Raw genomic sequence first — 12,735 nt, 5'->3', positions numbered from 1 at the left:
GTGTTTTTTTTATATTCTTTATTGTGGAGATACTGGTGAAGATTGTGTCTTAATGTTTGCAGATTGCTTGATAGTGATGCGGTTGTATGGTAGATGACAGCTGGGACAGGCGCATTTGACACTGGACACAGCAGATTCTTTGATTTTCCAGCTCGTGTTGATTTGTGCTAAACGTCGGGACACAGAATGGTGGCTTTTAGTTGTCAAGTCGTGACTGCTTCACTTATTGACTTGCAGAGGTCAGCTATTTCCTTTGAGTCGCTCGGAATCATTTGTGTCATATTGATTAATTTGTACCGAATCACTTCAGTCAGTTTGAAAAATGACTGTCCAGATGAACTGGTTTGAAGTTAAAAATACGATTAAGTTTGCACAGATTGAAGTGTTCAAGTGCTGAGGAATCACGTATTTCACCTTTTATCTCCACAGAGCCGTGTGGTGGGACTTTTGATGCCAGTGACGCAGGCTACATCACTACACCTGGTTACCCACTGGAGTACCCGCCTCACCAGAATTGCAGATGGGTGATCACAGCGCCTGAACCATCCCAGCGGATCGTCTTAAACTTCAACCCACATTTTGAGCTGGAAAAACTTGACTGCAGGTGAGTTGGTTAAATATTTATCGTCAGTGTGTTTATTCCAGGTTAGTAGCAGTATTATTCACTGATTGTTTTGTTTTTAAAATTGTGAGCATTAAAATCAAAATCAGTCATAAATAATTTACATTTAAAAAAAGTATTTATGCATTTACATGAATATAAGCGTTCGTTTAATGTATATTTTGTTATGATCGGACAATATTTGGCTGAAATTAAACAGTGTGACAATCTGGAATTTGGGATTAATAAAAAATCTAAATACTGAAGTTGTCTAAACTGAGTTCTAGTAATGCACATTACTAAACAAAAATTAAGTTTGGAAATATTTACAGTAGGAAATGTATACAATTCCTTTATATATATATATATATATATATATATATATATATATATATATATATATATATATATATATATATATATATATATATATATAATTTTTTAGGGGTTTTCACATTAATTAGATAGGACAGTAGAGAGTATTGACAGGAAAGCATGAGCAGAGAGAGGGGAAGGATCGGCATAGGACCGCAAGGCGGGAATTGTACACAGGTCGCCGTGAGCACCGAAGTGCATGTGTCGACGCACTAACCACTACACCACTGGCGCTGACTCAATTTCTGTACAGAAAATGATCTTTGCTTAATATTCTAATGATTAATTTAAATAAAAAAGAAAAAAAATATTAATTTAAAAATTGTACATTTTGACTTATGCAATGTTTTGTAATGTACTTTGGCCAAAAATTATTATTTGAACAATATTAATCAAATATTTCTAATTATACTTAAAATGCAACTAGATGCATTTGCCCATTTTCTCCATGTTTTACAGTAAGCAATGAAATATAAAGCTTCACGATTAAAAAAGAAAAATATATAAAATGTCTCAAATCGATGGCCATTGCAGGGAAAATGTTTAGATAAATGATAAATAGCGAAATATAGACAAATAATCAAATTAGCATCCAAATATTTTGAAACGTGCATATGGTTATTAACATATCATAATGGTTTGTAATAAATGAGCAAGTGAATAGAAAAAAGTATTTAGTGTGTTGCCATTAGCACACTCACTGAAAAACTTTTCAGCATACCAAGCAATGTACAGTAGATATATGTCAACTCTCATCTTTGAAACAAGCCAGAGTGGACATACTTATTTTCTATCCCAAAAAAATGAATGATTTTAGTATGGATGCTGAAATAATTTACGTTCAAGCAATCAAGTCATGCAGTGAGATTGCAAAGAAGCAGTTTGACTCGTGTTTCAGGTGTTTCCTGATTGTTCTTGATGTTTTCAGTTTGATACAACTACAATAGTGGAGCAATTTTTAGTTTGTTTACAATTAAAAAGCATGATACGTTAAGTAAATATACGTTGGTTATAAGTTATATACATATATATTGCATTGCATATGAAATATCGAATAAGTTAGCATACTATCACATTTCTCATCTTTCTTAAATATTGCACAGCTCTAAAAGAAACCAAAAGCCATTGCAGGAAATCAAAGTGAAAAATGTCGCATTTCATTCAATTCATCTTATTCTCTCTCTCTTTTTTAATAATGAATGATTTTTATTAAGAGACTTCTAGTAAGTGTGCTGCTTAAAGAAAACCGAGTGATTTCTTTAAAAACAAAATGAGTTGATGTGGAAAAGACTGCTGATGTTTCTTGCCTAGTGATTATCGGAGCCTTCCTGCGATGCCCAGCTGAGCCTGGCTCTCGTCGACATTACACACTCTCTTCACTTTAATTAAATATCCAATAAACAAAGCTTTGACACACATTTCTGGGAATCATGAAATGTGCAGGCTGGAGCTCGCAGCGTGGGTTTCACCGGCAGCTGTGTCCACTCCTCCCTCTATTGGACGACAGCAGAAATGCACGCAGTCGTGGTCCGGATTATAAGAGTACACAGAGCTCAAATTGTGTTCCTTTGCAGTCTGTGCGGATTTGTTTTAAATCATAATGTGGGATGAATTCGAGGGGAATTAGCAAGACTTTGACATTCACGAGTCTTGTTTTACAAACCCTTCTCAGCAGAGCCATAAAGCCTGTCAAAACCTGCCAGCTCCCTCACTCTTCTCACTCAATGCTGCCCCTTTGTCCTTTTGGCATTTATTACCATTTTGGCTCTATTAATTATACATAGAAGTGTTTTTAAAGAGAGATTTGCGGGAACGGCTTCTGACATTCCTTTGTTGAAATTGGAGCATTAATTTTTCAGAAGCTTTTGTTGAAAGTGTCTTCTCCGAGCACTTCCAGTGAGCGAGAGATCAAAAGACGGAGACAGGAAAGTCTGATATGTGTTTCATTCCAGCGCTTTGCTTACCCCTTGGTGGTTTGGGGTAGCACTGTTGTTATTTTCGTCTCTCTTTCTTTTTTTTTTTCTTTTTTTTGTTTCTCCCTCCGCCCCGCTGTGATTGACAGAAGATGCGGCACGTTCCATTACATCACACATCCTTTTCCGTGCTTTCCTCCCGCTGGGGATTTCGTTGCGCGTCCATTAGTAAACAGAACTCCATATTGAATCAGACACGTTGCCACTTTTGGAAAAGAGGAAAGTGGACAGTTTTCCAGTAGTTCTCAGGTTAACACATCCAGATCTAAGACTTAAAACAGATGTGCCTTTTTTTTCTAACCTTCAGTCTTCTGCTCTCTTCTGCTGCGGCGCTACAAATGTTCAGACTAGACTTTAACGTCTTTTGAAGATTTTTAAAGAGCATTGTTTGTCTTCGCAAAACTCACTGTCATGTTGCTAGAGTGTCGAGCGGGGTGGCTGCTAGGGTGTTTTTGATTTTGTTGCATACTAATTAATGCATGTTTAATCTAACAAGGTTAAAGTTGAATGAAAATGTTTAATAAAAAGCACTACATTTTAAATATGTTTAACATCAAACATTTACTGAATATGTGTTAATAAGAGAGTCACAAGAGAGTGTACATTATAGTATTTGTTACTATTGAATATGGTATATATATATATATATATATATATATACATACAGTTGAAGTCAGAATTATTAGCCCCCCTTCAATTTTTGTTTTCTTTTTTAAATATTTCCCAAATTATGTTTAACAGAGCCAGGAAATTTTCACAGTATGTCTGATAATATTATTTCCTTACGGAGAAAGTCTTATTTGTTTGATTTCGGCTAGAATAAAAGCAGTTTTAAAAATTTTTAAAACCCATTTTAAGGTCAAAATTATTAGCCCCTCTAAGCTATATTTTTTTCGATAGTCTACAGAATAAACCATCGCTATACAATAACTTGCCTAATTACCCTAACCTGCCTAGTTAACCTAATTAACTTAGTTAAACCTTTAAATTTCCCTTTTAAGGTGAATGCTAGAGTCTAGAAAATATTTAGTAAAATATTATGATAAAATAAATCAGTTATTATATATATTTATTTAAATATATTACACATATCTTATATATATATATATATATATAAACATAAATGTAAATAAACAATAAAAACATGAAAAAGGTATTATGAATTATTCGATTTTTTTTATTTGTTTATAAAATAATTTTATATATTTAATATTATTTTTTATAATTTTATTATGATTATAATATTATTTAATGTAATTCTTATTATTTTTTATATTATTTTAAATATTATATTTTTTGTGTTCTGTATTATTTTTTATTTATTATTATAAAAAATTATTATTATTATTATTATTATTATTATTATTATTATTATTATTATTATTATACTAATTATTATGTTACATTTTTTTGATCATGTATACTATCGTTTATATACTTCTTTTACAAGTTAATGCTATTTTAAGTTGAAGCCATCCTGACCCTGATTTCTATCTTTATATCGCTCTCTGAAGCGTCTCTGCGAGCATTTAAAGCACATAAAGGTTAAGTATGGTTATTTACAGCCTGTAGTGCCCAAGTCTGATGTAAGCTACTGTTACGCCTGATCTGTAGGCCTCATAAATGCACAAATTATATATCAGCCTCTTCTGTTTATCACAAAGCCAGACTCTTCTTGGCTAAAATCAACACTCTTGCTCTCTTGTTTCTATAAACTCCCTGACTTGTTCCCTGCTGTTTTTTAACAATTATTGTTTTTGTCCCCTGGCCAGGCAGATGAATTAAGGACAAAGTTGGGAGTATCGAGTTCTGTTGGCGATCCAACACAATCGCAATTGTTAATGCCTAGTAAACACAATCACTTCTTTAATAAACAAGTGGTAAAATGATCTATCCATTAACATGCTTGAACACAGAGTCTGTTGATTCTGTGTATTCACACTGGAAAGGTGTTACAATAAACTCTGTGAAGCAGACAGATCCTTCAGTTGTGTTGTTGAGATTTACAGACGGAGTTAAACAGTTCAATTACATTGTGCATTTACTAGGATAAAATACACTTGAGAAAAAGTACAGATTCCAATCTGTACAGATACACTCTTACTCTAGTAAAATTAGGAAGTTTTTCTTTTCCATTTTACTTAAGTCAGAGTATAAAAATGCTTATTTTTTTATGTACTTAAGTATTAAAATACTGATGAATGTTATTTTGGAAAATTGTATTAACTTATCTTGTCACACTGATTATTCACTATAAAGTGTGCAAAGTTTAACATAATATAGCATATAGTACATAGCAAATACACTGGTTTATTACAAAAACTAATGAATATAAATAGGCACAACATATGAGCATATATAAATATAATAAATATGTATAACATATAAATGAAAATTCTGCCATGAAACTCTATGCGTACGCAGGCAGATCTAATCTGCTCCTGCATCATTAACTACATGACGGAGATACTGAAAACAACAACAAAACACATCATTTAGTTCACTAGCGTTAAGCCGATGCGCTAAGTAGCCAAGGCTCACACATAGTCAAGTTCACTAGTGATAAGCCATTCGGCAAGGCTGCACAGGCGTACAGATTATAGTTCACTATCATAAACTGGTTGGCGAGGTAGCCCAGGTACACATAGATAGAAAACATGCAGTCCTATTGCCCATGGCGGGAAAGAACTAAATAATCACGTCTTAGCGATATATCTGCTTTTTTTTTTAAATTCATTATTATTCTTTATTTATTTATTTATTTTATTTTATTTATTTTTTTTTTTGGGGGGGGGCGGGGGGGGGGGGGGGGGTTATCTCATTGGCAATCCTATCTACAGTGTCTATGGCTTATGCAGTGTTTGTTCATACATAATCAGTTATGTTTGGTTTGTTTGTCTTCATGTACTCCCGCTTGTTTGCAGCGTGTTATTTTCTCAGACGGCATTGTCTGTGTATATACTGACAGTAGCAGGTCTAGGTACTTGCTCTGCTATAATAATCAAAGCAGCAGCAGCATAGCAGATCTATACCACCAAGACCAAAAACATCAACATTGCCATATGAATATACATTACCATATTAAATCCCGAGTGTGTTCATGACAGAAATATGAACATATAATAAGATTATAAAAAAGACGTGTGATTAAAAAATGTGTTTACATATTCAGAAAAATGGTATGTAGTCATTCAAGTTTTATATCTATGATGTGTTAAAGCAGCTAAAATATGTACATGAATTATTAATTTACGTAATTTAAATGTAATGTTCAGTTTTTAAATAAAACCTAACCCTCTCAGATCCATTTGTAAATTCAGTGAATCATTTATTGGATACTCACTCTTTTAAGAATCATTTAAATCTGTGTGTTGTTTACTAAACGCTCACTCTAAATGGTTCATTTGAATCCGTGAGTTGTTTACTGGAGACTCTTTATGAATGGATCATTTGGATCTGTGAGTTGTTTACTGGAGACTCACTCTGAAGGGATCGTTTGAATTAGTGAGTTGTTTACTGAACACTCACTATGACTGAATCAGATGAATCAGTAAGTTGTTTACTTGAGACTCACACTGAATGGATTATTTGAATCAGTGGGTTTTTACTGGGAACTCTCTATGAATGACTCATTTGAATCAGCGAGTTGTTTACTGGAGACTCACTGTGAATGGATTATTTGCATCAGTGAGGTGTTTACTGGAGACTCACTCTGAATGGATCATTTGAATCAGTGAGTTGTTTACTGGAGAATCTTTTTGAATGGATCATTTGAATCAGTGAGTTGTTTACTGGAGACTCACTCTGAATGGATCATTTGAATCATGAGTTGTTTACTGGATCCTTTTTGAATGGATCATTTAAATCAGTGAGTTGATTCACAAATGAATTGTTCAGTGCTATTTGTGACCCAATTTAGCAAATTAACTGACAAAATTCAGCTCATTCACGAATCAAACACCACTATCTTGTCTATCATAATTTCTCCTTTTCAGACTAACTTTTTAGTCAGCTTCATTTAGGAAATGCAGTGGAGTAAAAACACAGTCTTTTGTTCTGTAGCGAGTGAAGTAAAAGTTTCCTACAAATAAAATACTCAAGTGCAGATCTACTTAAGTACAGTAGTGAAGTAAAAATACCCAGTTCCCCTTCGGATGGGGAACTCCAATGCTATGTGGAAACTTCCACTATGGGGATTTCGTCAGAATCCAATCATCTGAAAGAGTATAAAAACGGGCCAATGAAATGCCAATGAGTTGGCAGCGTCAGCGTGCACAGCTGGCGTCAATGACAATCAGTCATGCTATAAAGACGCAGCCAGTGCCATGCTCGACATCCTTTCGCTTTCAGAGCCTTTCACGAAGCTTCTGAGAGAGTCTTTGAGGGTATCTCCAACCTGTGTCTACAGAGAGAGATCGAGAAGCAGCTTCTCCCGGTCCAGAGCGCGTATACGCAGTGGCAGATGGTCGAGCTGGGTATTTCTCCCTTGCCTGGCGTCCTTTGGGTCCGGTCCTCCAAGAGCGGTTTGTATATAGGAAAAAAGCTTTCCTAAAAGAGCAACACGGTCGTGCAGCGCGTCTTTTTCAAGACGTCACTCCGACCGTGCGTTTCTGGATGCGGTGGTTTCCTATCCCCGGATGATGGGCACGAGCACAGCGTTTCATGTCTGGGGGTCCAGCATGTTAATGCGGTGCTCGCGGGCAGTGCATGCCATCACTGATGTCATGTCTGTTGCGCAGTTAAGATCGCGGCTCGCTCTTGCAAAAGAGCCACCCACCCCAGTTGTCCCCCGCACTGCGGTTGGCACTCGGGCAGATCTGAGGGTTTCAGTGAGAGTAAATCCGCCGCCCCCGGGCCGTGGACCTCTCGCTCCTCCACGCGCTCCATCCAAGCTTCAGGTGAAGAGAAGCGCTCCGTCCTTGGATGGTCGCTCTCTCACCTGATGACACCGGGGGTCAGATGTCCATCGCTGCATCGGAGGATGGGCTGTCATTGTCTGATGAGGATGCGAGCCCGCTCGCTCCCTCCCTCCGGGGTGGAGAGCGCGGCGTTAGCATCTAAAAAGCAGACGTGATGGCCGTGCTTTCTCGGGCTGCTTCGGCCGTGGGTCTGGTGATGGTTTATCCCCCAGCCCCGCGGCCGGACCGACTAGATGGGTGTATGTGGAGGATATAAGGAGGCAAGACCTTCAAAGCCTCCCGTCCCCTTCTTCCCGGAAGTGCACAGTAAACTCACGCTGTCCTGAGGGCACTTTTTTCTGCCCGATCTGCGTGCGCTTCCATCCTCACCATCCTTGGAGGTTGGGCTGTCAAGGTCTGACGAGGATTCGAACCCGCTCGCTCCCTCCGGGACTTTGAGCGCGGCGTCGAATCCAGAAGCAGACTTTGCGGCTGTGCTTCCCCAGGCTGCTTCGGCCGTGGTTCTGGAGATGGTTTATCCCCCAGCTCCGCGGCCGGACCGATTAGAGGGGTGTGATGTGGAGGATGAAGGCGAGACCTTCTAAGCCTCCCCATCCCCTTCTTCCTGGATGGGCACAGTAGGCTCACGCAGTGTGCTGCGTGCGCCTTCCCCCTCGCCATGCACGCTATGGCCACCTACCAGCGCTACCAAGCGCAGGCGCTGGCCCGGCTGCGCGAGGATGGTTCTGACCCAGGACTGAGCATGCGCTCCGCACCACAACCGACTATGCTCTTACAAAAAAAAAAAAAAAAAAAGTCGGCTGTGTGTGCCCTGGGAAGGACGATGATCACATCCGTGATCCAGGAATGCCACCTCAGGCTAAACCTGGTGATGTGCGTGACGTTGACAAAGTTCGCTTTCTTAACTCACCCATATCCCAGGCTGGCCTGTTCGGCGACACTGGCGGTGAATTCGCCCAGGAATTCACGCCGGTGATAGAGCAGTCGGAGGCGATGGGCGAGGTCTCTATCGGCGGGATTGTATGACCGCTCCCCCCCGCCGAGCCATCCACATCCACTGCTTTTTCGCCGAGGACGCCCGCCCGCAGCTTTGCTTCGCCGCCCCCGCCTGCGCCTCCGGCCACGCGGCTGCGCCGAGCATCGCGCCGGCAACCAGCGTCCCCCGCCCAGGGCGCCGCTAAGTTCGGTAAAACGGACCGCGAAGCGTCCCTGAGGCGGGCCATCTGGGGAGGAGGGAATTTGCTCTTTCCCCGCTGGAGGGCGGGGCACGTTATTTAAAGGCGTAAAAAAAAAAAAAAAAAAAAAAAAAAACGCCATCAAAATCCTCAGTGAAAGAGCACTTTTCCCCTCCTCCGGATGTGACAGCCCGAACACTGCCAGTCTGGGACGCTATGCCTTCCAGCTTGCAGGATCGGTGCATTTCGCCAATGGCTCATGGAGCACGAGAGAACGGTCTCCTTTCTCTCCACTCCCAGCCCCTCTCCTGGAGTTTGAGTGCGAGACGAGAACATCTCCTCTCCTGCTCTCCTGTGGGACCCCAGCGCTCCCCGGATGAGCCCACTCACTCCACGCTGCCCCGCCGCTGGCACGTCAGCGATCGTGCGGGTGGGACCATTTGCGGGGGCTCTGCCTGCCTGGTTAGCGCGGGCCAGCCCATCGCAATGGCTCATCCATACGACCAGACTCGGCTATGCGATTCAGTTCGCTAAACGGCCTCCCAGGTTCACGGGCGACCAGGGTCAGTCCTGCGTCCGCCCCTGTCTTGCGAGAGGAGATTGCTGTCCTCCTGGCGAAGGATGCAATCGAGCCGGCCCTCCAGCCGAGATGGAGCGCGGGTTTTACAGCCCGCACTTCATCGTGCCCCAAAAAAAAAAAAAAAAAAAAAGCGGTGGGCTATGGCTAATCCTATATCTGCACATTTTGAACCGCTGCCTTCACAGGCTGCGCTTCGGAATGCTTACGCAGATGCGCATCACGCGATGCATTCGTCCTCAGGATTGGTTTGCAGCAATAGATCTGAAGGACGCGTATTTTCATATCTCCACACTTCCACGCCACCGCCAGTTTCTGCGGTTTGCGTTTGAAGGTCGAGCATGGCAATACAAGGTCCTCCCCTTCGGGCTCTCTCTGTCTTCGCGAGTTTTCACCAAGCTCGCGGGGGGTGCCCTCGCGCCCCTTCGGCTCGCCGGCATCCGCACGCTCAATTATTTCGATGACTGGCTGATTTTTAGCCCACTCTCGGGAGCAATTGATTATGCACAGAGACAAGGTGCTCCGGCACCTCCGCCCGTTGGGGTTTCAGGTCAACCGAGAAAAGAGCAAGCTCGCCCCCGTGCAGAGCATCTCCTTTCTCGGGTTGGAGCTGGACTCGATCACTATGGAGGCGCGCCTCTCACGAGAGCGCGTCGAGGTAATGCTGAACTGTCTGAGAGAGTTCGACAGAAAAAAAGTGGTCCCCCTGAAATTATTTCAGAGGCTACTGGGGCATATGGCATCCGTAGCCGCGGCCACGCCGCTCGGATTGCTCCATATGAGACCACTACAGCATTGGCTTCACGATCGGGTCCCCAGACGCGCATGGCACGCGGGCCCACACCGAGTGACTGTCACTGCGCTGTGTCACCGCACCCGCACCCCCTGGAAAGGACCCCTCCTTCCTACGGGCCAGTGTGCCCCTAGGTCAGGCGTCCAGGCAGGCTGTCGTTTCGGCAGATGCCTCCAGTATGGGGTGGGGGGGCCGTGTGTAGCGGGCATGCTGCTGCGGACCTGTGGAGGGGAACCCAGCTGCATTGGCATATCAACTGCCTAGAGCTGTTGGCAGTGTTTCTCGCTCTGCGCCGCTTTTTACCGGTGACTGAGGGGGCAACACGTGCTGGTCAGGATGGACAGCACGGCCGCGGTAGCGTATTCCATCCGGATGGGGGGGTATACGCTCCCGCTGCATGTCTCAGCTCGCTCGCCGTCTGCTCCTCTGGAGTCATACGCGGCTGAAGTCGCTGCTTGCTATTCACACCCCGGATGGGCTCAACCGTGCGGCCAACAGGCTCTCACGGCAGCTCCTTCCCTGGGAGAATGGCGACTCCACCCCGAGTCATGCGTAAGTATGCACTCCCCCCAGTGAGCCTACTCGCGCAGTTTCTGTGCAAGGTCAGGGAGGACGAGGGGCAGGTCTTGCTAGTTGCGCCCCTGGCCCAACCGGACCTGGATATCAGAACTCTCCCTCCTCGCGACGCCCCCCCCTGGCGAGTCCCTTTGAGAGAGGACCTACTCTCTCAGGGACAGGGCACCATCTGGCACCCTCGCTTAGTTCTGTGGAACCTCCACGTGGGGTCCATAAGACGCGACGAGGAAGACTTAGGTAACCTACCGGTGGCGGTGGTTAATACCATCACTCAGGCTAGTGCACCCTCTACGAGGCATGCCTACGCCCTGGAGTGGAGTCTATTCACTGAGTGGTGCGCTTCTCGCCGAGAAGACCCCCGATCTTGCCAGATCAGTGTTGTGCTTTCTTTCCTTCAGGACAGGTGGAGCGAAGGCTGTCGCGCTCCACACTGAGGGTTTACGTGGCCACCATCTCCGCTCATCATGATGCGTGGATGGCGGCACCGTGGGGAGGCATAACCTCATCATCCAGTTCCTCAGAGATGCGAGGCGGATGTTTTCCCCCGCCCCCCTCTCATACCCTCTTGAGATCTCGCGGTAGTGCTACGAGCCTACGTGGGGATCCCTTCGAACCACTCGACTCAGTATCCTTGAGATTTCTGTCCTTGAAGACAGCTCTGCTGGTCGTGTTGGCATCGGTTAAGAGGGTTAGGTACCTGGAGGCATTTTCGGTCAGTGACTCGTGCCTAGAATTCGGGCCGGCCTACTCTCACGTTGTCCTGAGACCCCGGCCCGGCTATGTGCCCAAGGTTCCTACCACGCCGTTTAACAATCAGGTAGTGAGCCTGCAAGCGCTGCCCGCGGAGGAGGCAGACCCAGCCCTTTCATTGTTGTGTCCTGTTCGCGCTTTGCGAATATATGGGGACCACACTCAGAGCCTTAGATCCTCTGACCAGCTCTTTGTCCATTACAGTGGTCGGCAGATGGGAAGGGCCGTATCTAAACAGAGGTTGGCCCACTGGGTAGTGGATGCCATCTCCCTCGCCTTTGGGCCAGGGTGAGCCGTGTCCCCCGGGGGTGGGAGCGCACTCCATTACGGAGCATCGCATCCTCCTGGGCGTTAGCACGCGGCGCCTCTCTGACAGACATTTGTAGAGCTACGGGTTGGGTGACACCCAATACATTTGCAAGGTTACAATCTGCGAGTGGAGCCGGTTTCCTCAAGGGTATTAGGCAACCCTTGGTGATTGAGGAAACGATTCGGTTGAGGTGTCGAAACACGCTTGCTGCGCCACTCTCCCTAACCCGGAGATACGTGCGCTTTTTCAGCTTTGTCAGTTTAGTTCCCCATTTCTTTGGCGAACCCTGCAGAGTTCCTCCGAGGCCCCCAGCACCTGACTCAGCGGAGGAGTCAGGTGTTGGCCCGTTACGTTGTCGGCATGCCCGCTGGTCAGCCCGCGTTCTGGGTATAGGTGCCTGCCATGTGTGATCCCCGCTGGCGATCCCATACGTTCACACAGCCACGGTATAGTCCCCCCTTCTAGGGCAGGCTCGTGTCTTCCCTCCCCGCTAACCATCCTTATGCTAGGACCCCCCCATCTCTGGGCTGGTCCATAGATTGTCACCAGGTCTCCCCTCTGGGTAGCAGGTGAGCTCCGCAGCGTCCTCCCTATCGGGACTGAACGCTTTCCCAACGTACTGTCGTATCAAAACCTTTTTACAGGGTTATTGCGACTCCCCGAAAAATATAACAGTTTCTGAACAG

General features: G+C 44.4%; 1 protein-coding gene across 2 annotated transcripts in view; it reads left to right on the top strand.

The window, feature by feature from the left end:
• Positions 1-12,735, top strand: part of nrp2b (neuropilin 2b) — a 145,286-nt gene that overhangs the window by 11,545 nt on the left and 121,006 nt on the right. For both annotated transcript variants that reach the window (XM_056465226.1, XM_056465227.1), the window contains exon 2: positions 430-604. In XM_056465226.1, the coding sequence (XP_056321201.1) occupies positions 430-604 (175 nt within the window). The remainder of the gene's footprint in view (positions 1-429; positions 605-12,735) is intronic.

This window comes from Danio aesculapii, chromosome 9 (assembly GCF_903798145.1).
Source record: "Danio aesculapii chromosome 9, fDanAes4.1, whole genome shotgun sequence".
Lineage (NCBI taxonomy): Eukaryota > Metazoa > Chordata > Actinopteri > Cypriniformes > Danionidae > Danio > Danio aesculapii.
Note: the sequence above shows the minus strand (reverse complement) of the source record. Positions and strands in the feature narration are given on the sequence as shown.